We start from the raw sequence: 20625 nt of genomic DNA on the forward strand, positions 1-20625 counted from the left end.
TTGTTATATATCAGCTCATTGAAAATGAGTTATTTGTCCATTTAAAAAAACAAAAGCATGGCATACAAAAGCATACCTAAGAGGCCGAGGCAGGAGAAACAGATGTTTGAAGCCAGCCTGAAAAGCCTTAGGCGCGCGCGCGCGCACACACACACACACACACACACACACACACACACACACACACACACACACACCCCTTCCAAAATAGATAAAGTAAAACAAGAAAATATACCAATGTGGGTGAAAATTTTTTTCAATACCAATGTACTATACAAAAAAGTTCACATTTGTATGTTTATGATGGCTATACTAAAAGTTAAGGATAAAGGGAACCAAGTTAAGTTCTACCCTGTGAGGATATCCAATTCAGAACTACATACAAAAGCTCTCTTATTACAAATGATGATAATTTTCATAAGTAGAATATAATTAACGTTTAAAAGTAATTTCACCTGTTGTTTATGTACAGGATGGGCCAGAAATGACTACTATAACTCAATTAAAACGTATAGTTCCTTGGATTTTCCTGAATACAATAAAGTGGAAATTATTTCTAGCAGGATTAAAATTAGTATGATAAAAACACCATGAAATTTTCTTCAGTGTCTCAATTTACAAATAGTTTGAATATAGGGGCTCCAAATTGGGCTTAATAGTAAAACATCTGCCTACCCAGTTGGAGGCCCAAGAGTCCATACTCTGAACAACAACAAAAAGAATACATTTTCCCTTCATTAGAGTACTTGAATTTATTCTCAAATCTTAAGAGGACAAGTTCAGATTCTGTGTGTTTCTTATTATGTGTATCAAAACCCTTTAAAGTTTAAAACAACAGGTATGGTAATAACTCTGAGGTTAATCCACAATTGGCAATGGCTCAAGTGTAACACCAATATTCCTTTCTCACCATAACAAGACAAAAATCCCATTAAAAGGATATGGGGGGGGGGGTGATCTGAGTTCTGTTGGTCTGAGTAGAATTGTGTAAATATGTAGCTAGAGGTCACATTGCTAGAATTTAAGTTCAGTAATCAAAAACAAAACAAAAAACAAAAACAAACAAACAAAAAAAACCCCAAACTGTCAGGCAGTGTTGGTGTACATCTTTAAATTCCAGTCCTTGGGAAGCAGAGGCAGGCAGATTTCTTGAGTTCGAGGCCAGCCTGGTCTACAAAGATAATTCCAGGACATCGAGAGCTACACAGAGAAATCCTGTCTCCAAAAAAAAACCACAAAAAAAGCTTAAAAAGGAACCTACTTATTTCACTGGAGGGAAATCATTAAGCCTCAAGAGGAGGGGGTAGACCCATTAGATTTAACAGCTACGGAAAAACAGGAAAGTTGAGTCTCCCCTGAAAAAGACTAAGTTACATTCCATGTAAACCTAGGGTAAGGTCACAAATGCCTAAGGGGTACTTGTTTATTTCATGTGCTCCTCTAATCACACCGGTCCTAGATGATGTGGGTGTCCTCTTCCTTCCTTTATAGTACTTCTTTTTACTGTATCTATGTCTTTTTGAATGACTGACTCATTTTCTCAAGCATTTCTCATTTTCTGCTTAGGTTGTCAATATGACAATATATATACTTCATCTTTTCTACTTTTCCTACTTCTGATACTTCAATAAATCCTATTTATTCTACTTCCTTCTGTGTTCTCCTTTATCTCATAAAACAGTTCCTGACACATCTATTTATCTTCTCACCCAAGATACCACATTTTCTGTTACTATTCAACTGGATACTGCTTCTTCCAAATAAGGTAAGTCCTTTCACTGCCACAGATTTGCCTAATGCATCCACCCATCACACTACACTGACTTGACACTAAATCAATATACTTTCTTTTTATGTGTATAACCTGTCTCCTTGACTTTGCTTAATGACAGAGTGATCACACAGAGATAAGTTATTTAATACTTTGAGTCTCAAAGTGTGTGTGTGTGTGTGTGTGTGTGTGTAGGAGAAAGAGAGAGATTACAACAATACATCCTGCATATTAAAAGGGACTTCTATTAGAATGAAAAACATGATCAGAAAACTATAGTGTGAGCTAAGTCCTATTACAGGAATAATCAGAGATAAGACTCCCTATCACAGCCTTTAGGAGAGGGAAGTTAGGAAAAGTCAGGGCAGAATCCCTGCAACCCAGAGAGAAATGGATAGAGTGCTACTGAGAATAATGATAAACAGAAAAATGAAGCTGAGCTTTCCATACAGTCTCATCTGTAATTAGCTGAAAGGTGGTAGCAGAACTTTCAAGTAGGCTAGGGCTAGTATAGCTCAGTGGTAGGCTGTTTGCTTAGCGTTTGTCAGGTTCCAGGTTCACAACCTAGCAACCTAACAGATGGGGGTGTAAACACGGGGTCTTAAAGCCTTTGAAGGTAGTCAGGCATAAAATACATTTAGCGAGCTTTTAACCCTTATTCCTCCAAATCCTAGCTCCTATCCTCCAAAACCCATATATCACATTAAAAGCACAAAACAACCCACTACAACCACTTCTTTGAAAATATACATACAGAAAATAAAATGTAAGTGTTTCATAACAAAGATAGTAAGAAAGATAAAAGAATTTCCACCAAGGTACTGAATTCTTGTCTATTAGGTTAGGTACTATTTTTCAAACGTTTATTATTTAAAAAAAGAAAAAACAATTGGCTGGTGACGTGGCTCAGGAAGTAAAAGGCCGAGCCTGAGGCCATGACTTCCACTGATAAACTGACAAAGTTGTCCTCTAACCTCTACAAGCATTCTGTGACATGTACCTGGCTCCTCCCCCATCACACACAGAGACACAAACAAATTAAAAATTAAGTAAGTAAAATAAATAAAAGGTTTTTTTTAAAGGACACCTGGTTGTGGTGGCACACACCATATGGCTAAATTCAATAAAACAAGTGACAGCTCATGCTGGTGAAGACATGGAGTAAGGGGAACAAGCATGAGAGAGGCAGAGGCAGGTGGAACTCTAGGAGCTCAAGAACAATCTGATCTATACAGTAAGTTCCAGGCCACCTAAGGCTATATAGTGTGACCCTGTCTCAGAAAATTTTTAGAAAAAAATAGAAACCAGGTATGGTAATATGCTTGTAAGCCCAGCACTCAAGAGCCTGAGGCAAAAAAAAAATCTCGAATGAGTACAGCCTGGGCTATACAGAGTAAGATCTTGCCTTAAAAAAAGAAAATATATTGCAGAAATTCAGTAACATATAGCAATAAAATGCAAATTATCTTTTACATCTGGTAAAAAAAAAAGGGGGGGGGTAAGACAATATATTACACATAGAAGAAAGTACTAAGAATTTGCAGGAAGGAAATCAACTATAAAAATAAAATTTAAATTGTTTGTTTTATCCTTTTTGTATTGTTGTGTAAGTTCCCCCATTCCGTGCTGCAGGAAGCTCCTTAAGCAGGAAGGTAAACAACTCAAAATAGTTTCAGGAAGTCCCTGAAACTCACTGATTTACTAGGCCCCCCCTGACAAAGTATGTAATAAAAGCTGAGTCTAAGACAGGAGGAAGCTGGGCTGCAAAGAAAACTCTTGAGACCAGACCAGCTGCCTGGAAGGGGGTTAGACCAATGGAGGTATCTGGTAAGGACACTGTCCAACCAGCTGAGCTGCTTTAAGGCTGTGAAGTGTGCTTCAGGCTCCCAGCTTTGTGAGCTGTCTTTCACCCGTGCTGGGGTGGGCTTTGGTGATGTAGCGGTCTTTGAGACATTTCTGCTCCTGTAAGTAACCCCTCCCCCATACTTCCATTAAGTAAACTCAATAAAACTCATTGGTTCACCAAGCAGGACTTTGGTGGTATCCATACTTTGTTCTATCATGGGTTCCCTATCTGGGGTGAGTAGACCTTATGTACTGTGGCTTTCTGGGAAAAGTTTTGTCACACAACATCATGTAGCAAACAGTGCTTCAATGAGATCAAAGATTATCAAGGACCGTCATTTTGTGACTGAACATTTTAAAAATGATCAGTGACAGTAGTACCGATTCATTAAAAGAAGAAGAAATAAGCCAGGCAGTGGTGACACACGCCTTTGATTGCAGCAAGAGAGGCAGGAAGATCTCTGCAAATTAAGGCCAACCTAGTCTACAGAGTGAGCTCCAGGACATCCAAGGCTACACAGAGAAACCCTGTCTTGAAAAACAAACAAAAAAACCCTCGGAGAAATATGTAACAGAGTTATAATCTTGTAAGTCAGGTGTGGTGCTCATGCCGGTAATCATACACTGAAGCAAGACGACAGTCATGAGTTCAAGATCATAGTGGGCTACAGTGTTCTATGTCAATCTGTGTTAGAGGGAGTCCCTATCTCAAAAAAATCAAAACAGGGCTGGAGAGATGGCTCAGTGGTTAAGAGGACTTATTGCTCTTGCAGAGAACCCAAATTCCATTCTTAGCACTCACAAGGCAGCTCACAACTATCTGTAACTCCAGTTGCAAGGGGAACTAATGCCTGCTTGTGGCCTCTAAGGACACTGTAGACATGTGATACACAGACAAACATACAGGCAAAATACCCACATATATTAAAATAAATCTTAAAACACAACAAAATAAACGTGAACAGGTGACAGCAGTTAAACCTTGAGAAACCAATAGCTAGTTATCAAAACTGTAAGGAATTTTAACTTTTCTCCTATAACCATCAACTGCTTAAGTAACCACATTTTACAATTGATGAAAATCTATACTGAGAGAGATGCATAATTTGCCTCCAGTCTTGTGGTCATCCATCTACAGAATAGAAAGGAACATTATTTAAAATATATTTCACAAAAAGTTCACTAGAATTCTCATTATTGTCAGATAAAATAACTTTCATTAGAGATGAAATATAGAGTAAGCCAGCCTAGTCAAACAGTAAGACCCTAAACTAAGAGTGGAATTCTGTCTTAAACAACAACCAATCTTTATTCAAAGACAGACTAATCAACCCAAATTAGTGCATTTAAACATAGTCCTATTTATAATCAACCAAGATAAAACAAGCAAACAAAAATCCCACTCAGAGTATGAAGCACAGCATCACTCTCAATGGATTTCAAGATTGTTAAGAAAGGTAATTTTAAAATTCAGGAACAATTATCATTTAAAGTATCATTTTAAAACAATAGGCCAGGCACGTGTTAATCCTAGTATTTGGGAGGCAGAGGCAGGTGGATTTCAGTGAGGCCAGCCTGGTCTACATAATGAGTGCCAGGAGAGCTAGGTGTTTTTCCACAGTGAGGTCCTGTCTCAAAAATTAAAAAAGTAAAAAGCTGGGTGTGGTGGTGGTGCACACCTTAATCCCAATCAGATAACTCTACATTAGTGAGCTGAGTTCTAGGATAGCCAGGGACCCTGCCTTAAAAAAAAATTAAGCCGGGCGGTGGTGGTGGTGGTGGTGGTGGTGGTGGCGGCGGCGGCGGCGGCGGCGGCGGCGGCGGCATGCCTTTGATCCCAGCACTTGGGAGGCAGAGACAGGCGCATATGTGAGTTCGAGACCAGCCTGGTCTACAAAGGTTCCAGGACAGGCTCCAAAGCTACAGAGAAACCCTCTCGAGAAACCAAAGCTAACTAACTAAATAAATAAATATAGAAAAAATAAGTAAAAATATAAAGACAGTATGTGCTTATTGAAATGCAATGGGAACAACGTGTTCTTTTCTAAAATTAAACTATCTCAAAATAATCTCAAAGGAACATTTACAAAACAAAAACTTAAAATTTTCGTTTTGAGACAAGGTCTTCCTATAAAAACCAGTCTTCCTTGAACTCAAAATCCTCTTGTCTTAAGCTCTCAAGTACTGAGATTACAGGCATGTCCTAATATAACTAGGCACTTGTGACTTTAGGACAAAGAAATACAACAGCAAGTAAAACTAAATACAAGAAAGCAAAAGTACACACAATAAAACTTATGTATGTTCTTTAAACATGCAAGAAATTAACAAAAAAATCAACGTATCAAGAGAGATATTGTCATATCAAAAACTTGAGAAAATATTTAAGGTGAATAGGGCTCCTTAATAGCTACAATCAATATGTTATAAATTACACTGGCTGTGCACCAGCATACCCAAATAAAGACTCCATACACAAATGGAAACACAGAGCAGCTGTTCCAGTGGTGGTTGTTTTTTTTTGCTAAAACTGCTTTGAAGACTGCTGTACAGTATATAAGGTGCTGTGGCGTTATTAGATCATCTTGCTGGGCGGTGGTGGCGCACGCCTTTAACCCCAGCATTCAGGAGGCAGAGCCAGGCGGATCTCTGTGAGTTCTGAGGCCAGCCTGGTCTACAGAGTGAGTTCCAGGACAGGCACCAAAACTACACAGAGAAAACCTGTCTCAAAAATAAAACCAAAACAAAACAAAAAAAAGAATTAAACATCTTAGTTCGACTTTCCCTGTTCAGCCAATAAGTAACTTTAGATGGGTTATTTAAATCCCCTCCCCCTTTTTTAAACTTTTTCTAGACAGGGTTTCTTTGTGTAACAGCCATGGCTGTCCTGGAACTCAATTGTAGACCAGGCTGGCCTCAAACTCACAAAGATCCGCCTGCCTTAAAGGTGTGGACCATCACCACCACCATCACCACCATCTGATGGGTTACTTAAATTCTGAGACTCAGTCTCCTTGTTGATAAAGTGGGGATAAGAATACTTTATATATTTAAGAGTTTCTGTAATGCTTTAAATGAACTATTACAAAGTGGATCTGTTTTGCAGGTTTATCATACACAGTAGGTAGACCTCAGAGACTCTTAATTCTACTTTTGTTATTTTATAATTCAGGAGGCATGTCTATCTATAATGTGCCAAAAGAACCAAATGAGGTGGACTAATCCTTTAGTAACAGCTTAGGATTCCCACCAGCTGACATTTCTACACCATCACTACCTGCTGATTACTGTTCTGTGTTGTGCATGTACTGACTCATTTCATTCTCACAGCAATAGAAACCAGTGATCTCAATTTAACTTATTACAGTAAAAAAAAAGGTATACTATGATTTGGAAAAAAAATGTGATTACAACTAACATCAGCTCAATTTATGTATCGTAGTGCTTCATTAAGGTGTTGTTTTACAAACATCTTATTTGATTATTAGCAACCCAGAAAGGAAGACAAGGCAGGTAGTAGTTTGCCTGTTTTATAGAGGAGGAAACTAAAGCTGAGGGTGTTGTTTTGCCCAAGATTAGAAAGGCAGAAGTAGTCAAAATTAAGTCCCAAATGTTTCTTCTAACTCCTAACCCAAAGTTTAGTCACCAACATACTCACTCTACAACTAAAATACAAAAACTACAAATGCTGACATATTGAACCAACATAATTTCTTACAAGGTTTACTAAACACAAACACTCTAAAATAGTCTATGTAATCAGAAGTATTTTTAAATACCAAATGGCTGATGCTGTAAGGAAAAACAGCTTCCTGAATTAGTTGTGTCAAAAACTGCAGTGAGGAAAACTCTCTTGGCAAATCAGGAAAAACAAACATGAACCTCAGGTTAAAGTATTGAGCTATTATAGCTGCTGCTGCTCATTTCTCGGGTAGACAGGGAGATGAAACAAGCTCAAGAAAAAAGTACAAAATGCTACTATTAAGAAAGAATGAGCCGGGCGGTGGTGGCGCACGCCTTCAATCCCAGCACTCGGGAGGCAGAGGCAGGCGGATCTCTGTGAGTTCGAGGCCAGCCTGGGCTACCAAGTGAGTTCCAGGAAAGGCGCAAAGCTACACAGAGAAACCCTGTCTTGAAAAGCCAAAAAAAAAAAAAAAAAGAAAGAAAGAATGAAGCTGGGAGGTGGTGGCGCACGCCTTTAATCCCAGCACTCGGGAGGCAGATGCAGGAGGATCTTTGTGAGTTCGAGGCCAGCCTGGTCTACAGAGCGAGAGCCAGGAGCAAAGCTACACAGAGAAACCCTGTCTCGAAAAATTAAAAAAAAATTAAAAAAAGAAAAAGAATGAATGAATGAATGAATGAATGAATGAATGAATGAATGAGGGGCTGGAGAAGGCTCAGAGGTTAAGAGCATTGACTGCTCTTCCAGAGGTCCTGAATTCAATTCCCAGCAACCACACGGTGGCTCCCAACCATCTATAATGAGATCTGGTGCCCTCTTCTGGCCTGCAGTCATACATGCAGGCAGAACACTGTGTATATAATAAATCTCTTAAAAAAAAAAAAAAAAAAAGAAAGAATGAGCCCCAGGCAGTGGTAGCACACACCTTTAGTCCCAGTACTTGGGAAAGAGGCAGGAGTTGTTCCAGGCCAGCCTGGTCTACAGAGCAAGATCCAGGAAAGGCACAAAGCTACACAGAGAAACCCTGTCTCAAAAAACCAAAAAAAAAAAAAAAGATAAAAAACAAATCAGGCAGGGCCAAGGAGATGGATAGCTCATCAGGTAAAGGTGCTTGCCACCAAACCTGACAACCTGAGTCTGATACCTAGGACACACATGTAGGAAGATGTCTTATGATTTCTACATGGTTTGTATGACGAAAATATGAACTAACACCCGCACTAATCTCTCTCATACACACAGGCAGAGTGGCAAGATGGCTAAGCAGTTAAAAGGCACTTAGCATCAAGCCTAATGACTTGCATTCAATCCCTGGGACCCACAGGGTAGAAGGAAAGAACTGACTCTTATAAGTTGTCCTCTGACCGCCACACATGGCTTGCCTACACACATATATACACAGAACAAATGCAATTTTTTTTTTAAAAAATAAGGCAGAACAAAGGATGTGAGAATGTGAAGAGCTGAATGTCTTGAGGCCTTTCCTATAGGTGGGTAACAGAACCAAGCAAGAATGGCACAACAGAAATGACATCCCACGGAAAAAAAAGTTCTAGGATCCATGCTATAGCATTCTACTCTAGCTCATATCTTTATTATATCAAAATATAACTGCGTCCTTATCAGAACTGTTATGTATTCCCAGTTTAAGTAAGACTTATGCTGTGATGATAAAATAGAAGGCACCAATAAACTAGTAGGGAACAAAAAAGTCTACTAAGGAACAAATTTCAGAAAGTTCAAACACAAGGGGCTAGAGAAATGGATCAGCAGTTAAGAGTACTCTTCCATGACTCAAGTTCGATTCCTAGCACCCATGTCAGGCAGCTCACAACCATTATAATTCCAGCTCTAGAGGCATCCTAATCCTCTGGCCTCCCACATGCACGCTCATGCGCATACTCACGCTCATGTGCATACACACACACACACACACACATATATATACACACACACAAATCTTTAAAGAAGAAAATACAAATGCATCCCAACTTGACTTCTGTTAGTCAAATCTGGTTTTCCACACTAATACATACCTGGTAGAGTTCTTCTAAATTGTACTTAATTGAAGTACTATTCTGAATAGCTTCCACTGCTTCTTTTAGCTTCTGCCATGTCTCATCTGTATAGTTTTCTGGTAATTTAGGCTTATCTAAATAATATGCAAAAAAATCATTAGAAAAATATTCAGGATACAGTAACTAAAGGACCATAAAATAGAACAGCATTGCTATTTTAGGATCTTTATTATACCTTAATATTAAAGTTAACATGGTATTTAAAAGTTCAGTATAAACAAAATTTAAGATGCCAAAATACTATTAAGTCATTTTGACTCACCTATGAAAACTGAAGGTAAAGGTTTTTTTCTCCTATTGATTGTATTGCTTCAAAAATAAAAATTCAAGAATGACAGATAAAAATAGCAGTCCTGATCTTGTTTTTAGCATGTGTAAACCAAAGTTAACATGAATCTTGTAGAGAAGATTTAAAACACCGAGTATGTACTATGTGAAAAGTATCTTAGAAACTTCTTAGAAATCATCCCCACAATAAAATACCCACAGTGACTATTAACACCTCTATTTTACAACTGAAGAAACTGAACCTGGAACTTATTTGGTAAGCTTGCCCAAGGTCACCATAGCTAGTCAATGGCAAAGCTAGGATTCCAATCCAGGTCTGTGACTCCCTAATGTATGCAGCAATCACAGAAACGGAGAACATTTCTTAGTTTTAAAGGAACAGAATGAAAACTTAAAAACAAACTAACACCCAAATGACTCCAGAATCTATGCAGCATTTTCAGACTGCAAAGAAATCTTAATCTAGACTTTAAACTTCATTCACCAGCACTTAAGTGAAACAAATTAAAGATTCCAAATGCCTTAATGCCTTCAGGAGAAAGAAAAATAAAGTTTCTGAAATCAATTTGCAAATGCAATTAGGATCACAGCTCATTTCTTGAAAACTCCTTCCCTATTAAATAAATCATTCATCTGTAAGTGAAGTAATGAATGAATTTGTAAATATGGTTCATATTCACTTTAGAAAGCTCTATTAGTAAATCAGAAAGAATGTTAACTCTTGAGAGCCTGGGGATGGAAAGAGGGTCATATAAAAGAAGAAAGGGTTAAAAACAGACAAACTATAAGGCCCCTTGTGAGACAAATAGCACATTCCCAACACAAGCAGAGTAACCAGTTCTCCCCACTTTCTGGTACAAGCTGTCCTAAGTTCATTCATTTACTTCCCCACCTTTAATAAACATTCTAGCATCTATTACCTGCTAACCGGGGACGATGAAAAAAATAAGAAAATCAGAAACACATTCAACAGACAAGAACTTAGCTCAGATACATTTTATATGCTGAGTTTCTATTTTCATTGGTGCATACATCACACTCCCAATCAGTAATCTCAAACACAGTATGCGCAAATTTTGCAGGTCAGTACTTTAAATGCCCATTTTAGTGAGGAAAAAATGCAGTCAACTGTTTCTATCCTTAGACTACTGATAGAGTCACTACTTCTGTGTCTACACAGCAGTTTTCGTTTTCAGGCTTTACATTTGGGGAGAAATGTAGAAAAAACAAAAACAAAAACAAATGTTCACCAAATACTCCTTCCACAGAGAGTTTCACAAATACAGTACTCTACACTAAGAGCCTAACTATAAATCTCATTTAAACATAAAACTATCAACCTCAGTACCCACATTTTTAGGGACTGGAGTATGTGGCCTATAAAAATTAAAATCTCAGTAGTGCCAAGACTCGCTATGCACCTGAAATGTACCTCTTTAGAAGCCAAGTTTCTCACCTGTAAAATCCGGATCAATCATACCGTCAATGTTTTAAGAAACAACAGATTAGATCTAATAAGTTGAGACAGACCTCAAAAACATTGCACGGAAACACTAAGAGAGTGCTTCAGAGCAAGGACACAAACACCCCAGGAAAAGAACTCTCTACCAAAAATCGGACCTCTCTTGCACTCATTGATTATGCATAAATCATTAGGCGATCTCTATATTGTTTAATATATTAACATAAACAGCGCACGTGACTGCTCAAGTGTTAAATTCTTAGGTGATTATGGATTTTGGCCTTGGTTACCTTTAAAGTTCTTGATCACTAACTTCTTAGCAGAACCAGGCTTGCTGTTAGCAAAGCTAGAGACCGTGGTAGATGATTTAGCCAGGCCGTTTGCATGGTGCACTGAAGCCACAGAAGAAATTAATATACTCTTATTTTTAAGTTGCTGCTGCTGTGAGGTTGCAGCAGTTGGCGAAGATGAGGAAGATGAGGAGGAAGATTCCTCAGCCATTTTCGTATCAAACCCTACAAACTCCAGGGTGTCTTCAAAACGCAGTTTCTTCTGTATCGGTACGTGGCTGGAAGTGGCCACTGGAACCCCGAGGCAAAAGGACGAGGTTGAAGGGGACGCCGAATCTCTAGGTTGTGGAGGGGTGGAAGAGGAAGAGGTGGAATCAAAGTCTTCTCTCTCGTTACTACTGCTACTGCTGCTACTGCTGCTGCTGTTTAACTTTCTCTTCTTGGCAGAGGTGGGCGGAGTGGTGCTGGTATTACCATCAGTGGCAGATCTGACCTCCTGAGCAGCAGCAGAAGCAGCAGAGGGATTGGGGGAAGAAAAACCTGTTGGAAACATGAAAATAGCGGGGTCAACGGGCAGAGGAGCATCAAAAACCTACGTTTATGTGCCTGCGTGCGTGTAGGAGAGGTGGCAATGCTGGAGGGGGAAGGGAAGAAAGAGAGGAGAAACACAGAGGACGAGAAGGAAAGTGGGGGGGGCACACCGGGGGGGAACGGGAGAGCTTGAGAAGGCAGATAGGCTGACACCCGCAGTGAGAACCTGGCGGGGGGAAGCAAAGGAGGCAGACAGGTAAACGGCCCGTGCCGTTCCCCCCTCCCCTGCTTTTCGTCCTCTCTCCCCCACTTTCTGCTGGAGAGACTCAGGGAGCCAGTGAAGCTTGCAGCTCCTCCTCCTTTTCTCCCTCTCACAGGGAGGGGAGACGCAGGGCTGGAGGGGGGAGGGGGAGCGAGCCGAGGCTTGTTATTGTCAATAGCACAAGAGGCTAAAGATGGCGCCACTTCCGGTCACGCGGCGCCCGTGGAGAGGCGGCGTCACCCTCGCGGAGTGGGGGGTGGAGAGGAGGACCCGAGCGGCCCGGGAGGCGGGGGCGCCGGCTCACCGCGGGGCGACTGAAGCGCCGGGGACGCTCGCTCCGGGCAGCTCGCTGGAGCTCCCGCTCCCGCACCCCTTCCCTGCCAGCACCCTCCTCACCGGGCTCCCACTGCGCCAGTCACCCCTTCCTTATCCGTCCCGCGGGGAGCTTCGCGCCACAGCGTCCTTACCGGAAGTGCCTGGGCAGACACTTTTCATAGCTCCCAGATCCTGAAGCCCCCTGGTCCGACGGACTTGAGGTGGGGGGGGTGGGGGAGGGAACACGGGGGGTAAAAGAGGTGGATAGGGAGGACGGGGCGGGCCGTGGCGACGCCTTCGGCGCTCTTGATTGGAGGTTTCTGAACCTGAGGAGGGCGGGGAGACAGGGTTGGGGGGGCGGGAGAAGAAGCGGGAAGCCTCCCGTGAGGCAGAGGAGGTGGTGCGTGCTAGGGGCGGGGTGAGCTAGCTGGGAAAAGAAGAGGGTGGGAAGAAAAAAGTAAGTGGAAGGGAAACTTTGAAAGAGGAACAGGGCTAACTAAGGAGGAGTTGCGAGGCCACGGGAGTAACCCGAAATAAGAGGGGAACCTGAGCATACCTACTGCGAAAGAGGCGTATCACTATGTTCAGAGAGTGGAGAAAGCTTAGCTAGGAGGAAAGTTTTTGACTCGGTGGAGCAACACAGTTTTGTCCCTGACACAGCATCCCCCGAACCGCATTCTGATTGTCTCAATGATAACAGCTGTAAATCCTGTTACCTTTCTACCATGAGCATTTTCTAAGATGGCTGGCGAGCGCAGGGGTACATTCTAAGGCTACGTAACAGTTCCACCCAGCACAATTTCAGGGTCCGCCCGACCTCTCACCCTATCAGTCAGTAACTCGGTAATTTGTTGACCAAACAAAGCTAAGACCTACTTCCTCCATTTACCAACTCTCAGTTTAGACGCAGTATTGGCAAAAATCTGTTTCCTTCCCAGAGTGGTCCATGAGACCAAGTTTTACATGTGATTATTGGCAAGAAAAAAACCTCGAAATTTGGTTAAATTACCAACAATAAACCTTGTAAAGTCTCTCTTGGGACTTTTTACTTAATCTAGGGGGCATTTTTAGACACTGCACTGGTAAATACCTGTCATTCCAGCACTCTGGAGGCCGAGGCTGGAGTAGAGCTAGTTTGAGGCCAGGCTGGGCTGCACAGACTGAAAAATAAGAAAAAAGTTAATCTTCAGGTATTCTCAGCAGGAGAGACAAACTCAAAACTACAGTTGCCAGCATATTATTTCTGCATCGTAACTACAAAAACGGTAAACAGCTTGTATGGAAAAAGTTCACATGCCAGATACTACCCCAGAAACCTACCTTTGAAAAGTCAGTGAAGGAAAAAGCCTCAAAACAAATTTCCCTAATATTATTGTTTTTTTTTTTTAAAGAGGTCTAGAAATTACTGTGGGGAAAAGCACAGATGTGGAATAGTCAGGACAAGATAAACAATGTTTATTTATGCTGGGTCTCAAAATGGGAGTTGGCAAGAGGAAAGAGAGAGAAATATTTCTCAGCTGTGAAAGATTTTTGTCTATGTAGTGTAAATTGCAATCGGACTAGAAGGTAGGATGTCAGATTGAAATATGGAAAATGAAGCTTGAAAGTACCCAGGACCACAGTGAGGTCTAAGGCCACGTAACAGTTCCAGCACAATTTGTAATCTCAGTATTTTGGAAGAAGAGGCAAAAGGCGAGACCCTATGCAAAAAAAAAAAAAAAAAAAGTCTGGTACACCAAACATTTGGTCTACCATCTAGGAAATGGTAAACAGCAAGGCTAAGCAAGTTAGGCTTTCATATGTAGAGAACTGACAGGCTTGTGGTTGGAGTAAAAGCAGCTTTGAATGGTAAGAACACTGAAGATAAATCACCTTTCTAACAATAAGGCCACACTCCTTTGTGTCCGGAAAAGCCCTTAACATGCAAATTCTCCAGGAAAGTTGCCATCTTAAACTGAGTATGAGAGATCACATTTGTATTCCCAGCACTAGAGAGGCTGAGACAGGAGGATTGCCTTGAGTTCAAGCCCAGACTGGACTAAAGAGACCCTATCTCAATAAAAGACCAGCTGGTCTGCCCCTTTGTGCTAGTGGTTGTCAGCGGAAAAGCTCTAATGGAATTTAGGCCCCAGGGCCATGAAAGAAGAAAAACAGCTGGCCTGCGAAGGGACTGGGGCAAAGGATTTGCGTTTCCTATATCCTACAGTGCTTGCTAATTGCCACTCTTTCCCCAGCAACCAGTAACAGGACCTCAGGGAGGAGAGGAATCTCCAGAATCTCCAGAGCCCCACCCAGCAACTGTGGACACAGGCTGTCTCTCAGGCCAGATATGAACATATTTGGTAGCTCAGGTAAACTGTATTTCAGTTCTCCTGCCTCAGGCTCCCAAGCAGCTTACATGTTGAAAAACATACTTGTGGAAAGTCTCCAAGAAATGTCCCTGAGTTTTATGGAAAAAAAATAACTTTTTCCTGAAATAACTAATAATTATCTTTCTTTTGGCATCTTATAATCTAATGTTGTGCCAGGTCAACCCTCACATATTTAGCATATCTTAATAAGGATATGGAATTTTAATAATTTTTTTCTTAAGTGTACATTTTGTTACACAAATCAACTTAAATAGTACTGTCTCATGAGAGGACTGGGTTTTAATCTTAGACCCTCAGACCAATTTTTTTTGTTGTTTTGAGATAGCATTTCTCTGTATAGCCCTGGCTGTCCTGGAATTTGCTCTGTATACCAGGCTGGCCTTGAACTCGAAGAGATCCGCCTGCCTCTGACTTCCGAGTGCTGGGTTTAAAGGCATGCCTGCCCCCACTTTTTTTTTTTTTTTTTTTTTTTGGCTCAGACCAATTTTAAAAAGAGAAAAAAATATGTTATATGAAAGGTCTTTTATATCAAAACTTAACTAGCTGTGGCTAGCTAAAGTATTTTATAGACACTCAAACATTTGCCAAACAGAATTAAAACACACTTTCAACATTAAAGTACGTTTTCTTTCTTTTAAAAAAAAAATGATCCGGTGTATTTTTTTATGGTTTTTTTGACCAGCCACAGATTAATTCTCCCTATGGTGATGCCAAGCATTCACTTAGTATGGAGTTGCTGGGTCCCACTTATATTTCTCCTCACTTCATCAGTGAGTCTCACAATTCCCCACCCCCTGCTTTAATGTTTGCTATTATAATGGGTTCAGGGTTTTTGTCTCACAAGCAAGGCCAGTTTAAATTTAAATCAGCTATTCCCACCGACTTCACAATAGAATCACCTAGGGAGGTTTGGGTGGGGGTGGGGGCGGTTTCTATTGTTTTTTAAATTTTGGGCTGGTAGAGCACTTGCCTGGCATGTCTGAAACCCTAGGTTTCATTCCCAGTAGCACAAAAAAAATATTCTGTCATGATGGACTCTGAACCAGAACAAACCCTCCTTCCTTCCTTAAGCTGCTTTTGTCAGTTTTTGGTGTGTGTGTGTGTGTGTGTGTGTGTGTGTGTGTGTGTATGTGTGTGTGTGTAAGAGTGAGTGTGAGTGTGTGTACGTGTTGTCACAGCAATGAGAACAGTAACTAATATGAAGATCAAGCTTGCGTGTAGTTCAAGCCCCTATGAAGAAGGAACATAGCAAGAAATATACATATCAGCCAAGAGTGGTATTTTGTTCTAGACAAATCAGTTCATTCCCTGGCTAGACCTTCAACCAGTGGGAGGGGGAAATATGCTCCTCCTCCTCCTCCCGCTCCTGGCAAAATCTAGGTAAATGCTGAACAAACAAACCTTGCCTGAGAACCTAATAGAATCTGGTCACAGAGTACACAAAAACAACCCTTGCTCTCAAACGGTCTTCTGCTAGCCTAGTGGGAGAGGGAGCCAATTACTACCAGGCAGTCATGAAAGGTGCTAACTATGCCTGAGACAGTAATGGAGACTGGTGGGATGAAGTGGAGAAAAGAGTCAAAAATGAGCATGAGCGTCCAAGGAAGAAATTCAACTGAAAGCATTGGACCTGGACAGGTAGGAATGAAAGGGAGCCGAGAGCATCAAGGAAGAATATAGAGGACACATTTAAATCCTTGAGGAGAGAGAACACAGCATGAACAAAATATCAGGACACAGTTATAGGGCACAACTTTCCATCCTAACTAGATTCTGGAGCACTAAAGAGGGGAAGCAAGGCAACATCTCTGTCACCAGTCTGCTAGCAATTCCTAGGCCCTTTAGCACTAATGCTTAGTCATAAACCCTACTTTCTGTTGAAGCTGTAGCCTTACATGAGTTGCAGTGGTTTAGGACTCAAGCTGAGAACCTCAAAGGAGGGAGAGGATAAAACATGCAAAATAGGAGCAAGGGTGGACCTGATAAAACCAGAATACTGTGCTATTAATGTATTCAGGTAAACAAAACCATCCTTTGGAAAACTATGACCAGTGGGCCAACTCCAGCTTTTTGCTGTCTGTAAATAAAGTTTTTTTGTTGCATCATGGCCATACTCATTCCTTTGCATATTCTCTGTGGCTACATTTGTGCTAAAACAGAGTTCAGAGTTGTACTTTATTGTTTTTGAGACAGGGTTTCTCTGTGTAGCCCTGGCTGCCCTGGAACTCACTCTATGGATCAGGATGGCCTCTAACTCACAGATCTGAAAAAGAGAAGGTGATTTAAAGCATGCTAAGGATTTTTTTTGTGTGTGTGTTAGGGATGAACCATTTTAAGGGTCCTATATTTCCATAATATACTACTAACACAACAGTGTGACACATACTTGTAAACACAGTATTTGAGAAGCAGAGGCAGAAGGATATCGTGTGAGGACAGCCTGACATATAGAGTAAGCTCCTGTCTCAAAACAATCAAAAAAATGTTATATTTAATGTGGAGAAGATCAGAGCTTATTTAAGCACACTGTATTTTCAACAGTTTACAACAACCAAAACACTCTATAATGGATATTCCACAGGATATATTTGAAGTTGAATTTGGTCAAGTGAAAGGTATATTTGAATTTGTGAGAGATTATCATATAACCCCTCAGAAATATGTTGGTAAATGATTCCATCTTCTGATGACTGCTGATTGGCCCACACAATAGCCAATGCAAAATTTTATAAAACTTTAAAGTTACAAAATGTCACATGAGTTAATTCTCAGTATAATAACAAAGGCAGAAGTGTCCTCTAGACTGTCCTCCCCTGATCCCAAGTCCCTCTGGGGAAATGCATCCCCACCTTGTTCTCTTGCCATTTTAATCATGCACTCACTGCTTAGACACCTGGTAACAGTCATGTGGCTGTAACTAGGTTTTACTAGTTCACTCACTGTTATCTTCTGAGTTGGACTCATTGTCTCTTCTTTCTCTAGATCTAGTTGAACGTGATGACATCTTCTCCTTGGGAGCTGTGAGAAAACAGAACTCACTTGTAAGGCAGTTTTAAGAACATCCTCAAATTTGCATAGACTAATCATACTCTCCCCTTTATTGCCTTCCATTACTTGGACTTTTCTTAAGTGCTGGGGATGAACCCCAGGGCCTCCTACATTACTTTTCATAGATTTAATTTTCCTCTTGCATTTAAAGCTAATTTGAAGAGTAAAACGTGTTTTATTTTTAATATCTGACATTGGATTTCCAACTCTAGCATGCTATTTTATTTGGTTGGTTTTTGTTTGTTTGTTTGTTTGGGTTTTTTTGTTTGTTTTTGGAGACAGGGTTTCTCTGTGTAGTTTTGGTGCCTGTTCTGGATCTTGCTCTGCAGTAGACATAGGCTGGCCTCAAACTCACAGAGATCCGCCTGCCTCTGCCTCCTGAGTGCTGGGATTAAAGGCGTGCGACACTGCTGTCGACCGCATGCTATTTTAAATTACAGTGCCTAGCCAGGTGTGGTATAGCACACCTTTAATCCCAGCACCCAAGAGGCAGAAGCAGACAGATCTCTGAGTTCGAGGTTTACAGAGGGAGTCAGGGCTATTATACAGAGAATCTCTGTATCATCATCATCACCATCATCAGAGCACCTACTGACTGGAATGACAAAAAATAAATAACTTAAAAATAAAATGATAGTCCTCAAATGATTCATCTGTATCAGTAGGATCTTCATACCTGATGTTATGTTTCCTTGGAAGGGTGTGAGGAACAGGCGAGGAAGATGCAGTGAGAGGGCAAAGGAGACTAAATGAGAGTGGAGTGAGGAGTAGGAAGAACATAGGACCACTGGGGAGGCAGGGAAGGAGGAGGGGGAGGGTAGAAAGAAGAGGGGAGTAAGGAAAGGGAAGAGGATGAGAGGAGGAGGGAAGACTGAGGAGGGAAGGCTGGGAGGAGGGAAGGAGGGAGGTGGGTAAGGGAGGATGCTGAGAGAGGAAGTGGGGGATGAATGGGAGAGGAGTGAAGGAGGAAGGAGGGAAAGAAGAAGATGGAGGAGAGGGAGGCACACTGGGATAGGGAGGAGGAGGAGGAAGAGAGCAGGAGTTAGGACTGGGTGATGAAAGGAGGAGTCAAGGGGAAGGGGGAGGATGGGAGAAGGGGGAGGGAGGAGAGGAGGACAGAGGGAAGGACAATAAGTGAGGAGGGGAATTGAGGAAGGCGAGGGAGGAGGGAGACACAGAGGACAGGGAATGGGGATGGAGGAGGGTGATTAGTGAAGGAGGGTGAGGGAGGAAGATGAAGGAGAAGGAAAGGGAGGAGGGGAATTGAGGGGAAGGAAAAGGACCAGGGGTTTGAGAGAGGAGAGAAGGGAAGAGGGGATTGATTGAGGAGTGTGAGAGGAAGGGGGTTGAGGAAGGTGAGGGAGGAAGAGGCTTGATGGAGGGGGGGGAGGGAAGAAGGGGACCGTGGAGGGTAAGGGAGGAAGGAGATTGAAGAGGAGGGTGTGGGAGAAGGGAGCTTGAGGATGGAGGGAAGGGAGGAGGGGGATTGATGGAAGAGTGTGAGGGAGGAAGAAGATGGGGAGGAGGGTTAGGGAGGAAAGTGATTAAGGGAGGGAGGAGGGGGGTTGGTAGAGGACGTGTTGGGGAGGAAAGGGATTGAGGAAGGAGGGTAGGGAGAAAGGATGAAGGTTAGGGAGGTGAAGATGAGGGAGGGGCAGGGAGGAGGGGTATGGGAATGAGAGTGAGGGAGGTGGAGGGTTGAGGGGGGTAGAGAGGAGGGGATGGTGAGGAGGACTGGAGGAAGGGGATGGGGAGTAGTATGGGAAAGGGGAAGGAGGGAGAATGATAAGGGGGAGGGAGATAAGGTAATGGGCAGGGAGAAGGAGGGGCCGGAGCAGGGAGGAGAGTGACTAGGTAAGAAGCAGAAATGGGAGGCGAGGAGAATGTGAAGAAAGAAGGGGAGGAGTCGGTCAGAAGGGGGTGTAGTGTGAGGTAAAGGGGGCAAGGAAAGGAGGAAGGAGCCGGGCTGTGGTCCACACCTTTAATCCCAACACTCGGGAGGCAGAGGCAGGGGGATCTCTGTGAGTTCAAGGCCAGTCTGGTCTACAGAGCGAGTTCCAGGGCAGTACCAAAACGACGCGGAGAAACACTGTCTCGAAAAACAGACAGAGGGCGGGGGGGGGGGGGGGGGGTTGAAGGAAAGGAAGGAAGAAAAAAGAAAGGAGGGAAACGGTTGGGTAGGGGCACTAGGGATGGTGAGAGACGGGAGGGAGGGGGAGGAGGCTGTGGAAGCGGAGTCGGGGTGGGGTGAGGAGGAGTTCAGGGGAGGTCCAGTGTGTTCTTCCTTACCGTTCTGAAACAGGGTCGCTCATCGACACGGAGCTCACTGATTAGACTACTAGCTGGCCTAGGGATCCTCCTGTCTCCACCTCCCCAACGGAAGAGTTTGGGGAAGGGGACAATCCAAACTCAGGCCCTCCCATTTGGGTTTACCGACTGTGCTCTCTCCCCAGTCCCCCAAGCTTCTTCTGACCTGCCCTCCGGTCCTCCTGTCCTCAGTACCAAGATACTGCTGTAACCTGGGGTCTCTCTGTGCCAGAGCCTTGGCTACGGACTTTCGCTCTCACTTAACTGACTCTAAGGAGTTTCGCCCCAACTTCCTCACACCACCAATAAGGCTATGACATACACCTTTTAAACATTTGATAATCACAATACAACAGTGAGAGTAAAACGTTACC

The 20625-nt window shown here is 42.3% G+C and overlaps 1 protein-coding gene and 1 long non-coding RNA gene across 3 annotated transcripts in view; one reads left to right on the plus strand and one right to left on the minus strand.

Annotated features, from left to right (window-relative positions):
- Cul4b (cullin 4B) overlaps positions 1 to 20625 on the minus strand; it is a 43423-nt gene that overhangs the window by 22593 nt on the left and 205 nt on the right. For both annotated transcript variants that reach the window (XM_028893713.2, XM_028893714.2), the window contains exons 2-5: positions 17837 to 17914; positions 12677 to 12850; positions 11417 to 11956; positions 9335 to 9450 (exon numbers count right to left, since the gene is read on the minus strand). In XM_028893713.2, coding sequence (XP_028749546.2) covers positions 9335 to 9450; positions 11417 to 11956; positions 12677 to 12850; positions 17837 to 17914 — 908 coding nt within the window. The remainder of the gene's footprint in view (positions 1 to 9334; positions 9451 to 11416; positions 11957 to 12676; positions 12851 to 17836; positions 17915 to 20625) is intronic.
- On the plus strand, positions 12669 to 18235 carry LOC119086708. Its single transcript, XR_005090048.1, has 3 exons — positions 12669 to 12745; positions 14759 to 14875; positions 17879 to 18235. It is a non-coding gene; the product is annotated as an uncharacterized LOC119086708 (long non-coding RNA).

This window comes from Peromyscus leucopus, chromosome X (genome assembly GCF_004664715.2).
Source record: "Peromyscus leucopus breed LL Stock chromosome X, UCI_PerLeu_2.1, whole genome shotgun sequence".
NCBI classification, from domain to species: Eukaryota; Metazoa; Chordata; class Mammalia; order Rodentia; family Cricetidae; genus Peromyscus; species Peromyscus leucopus.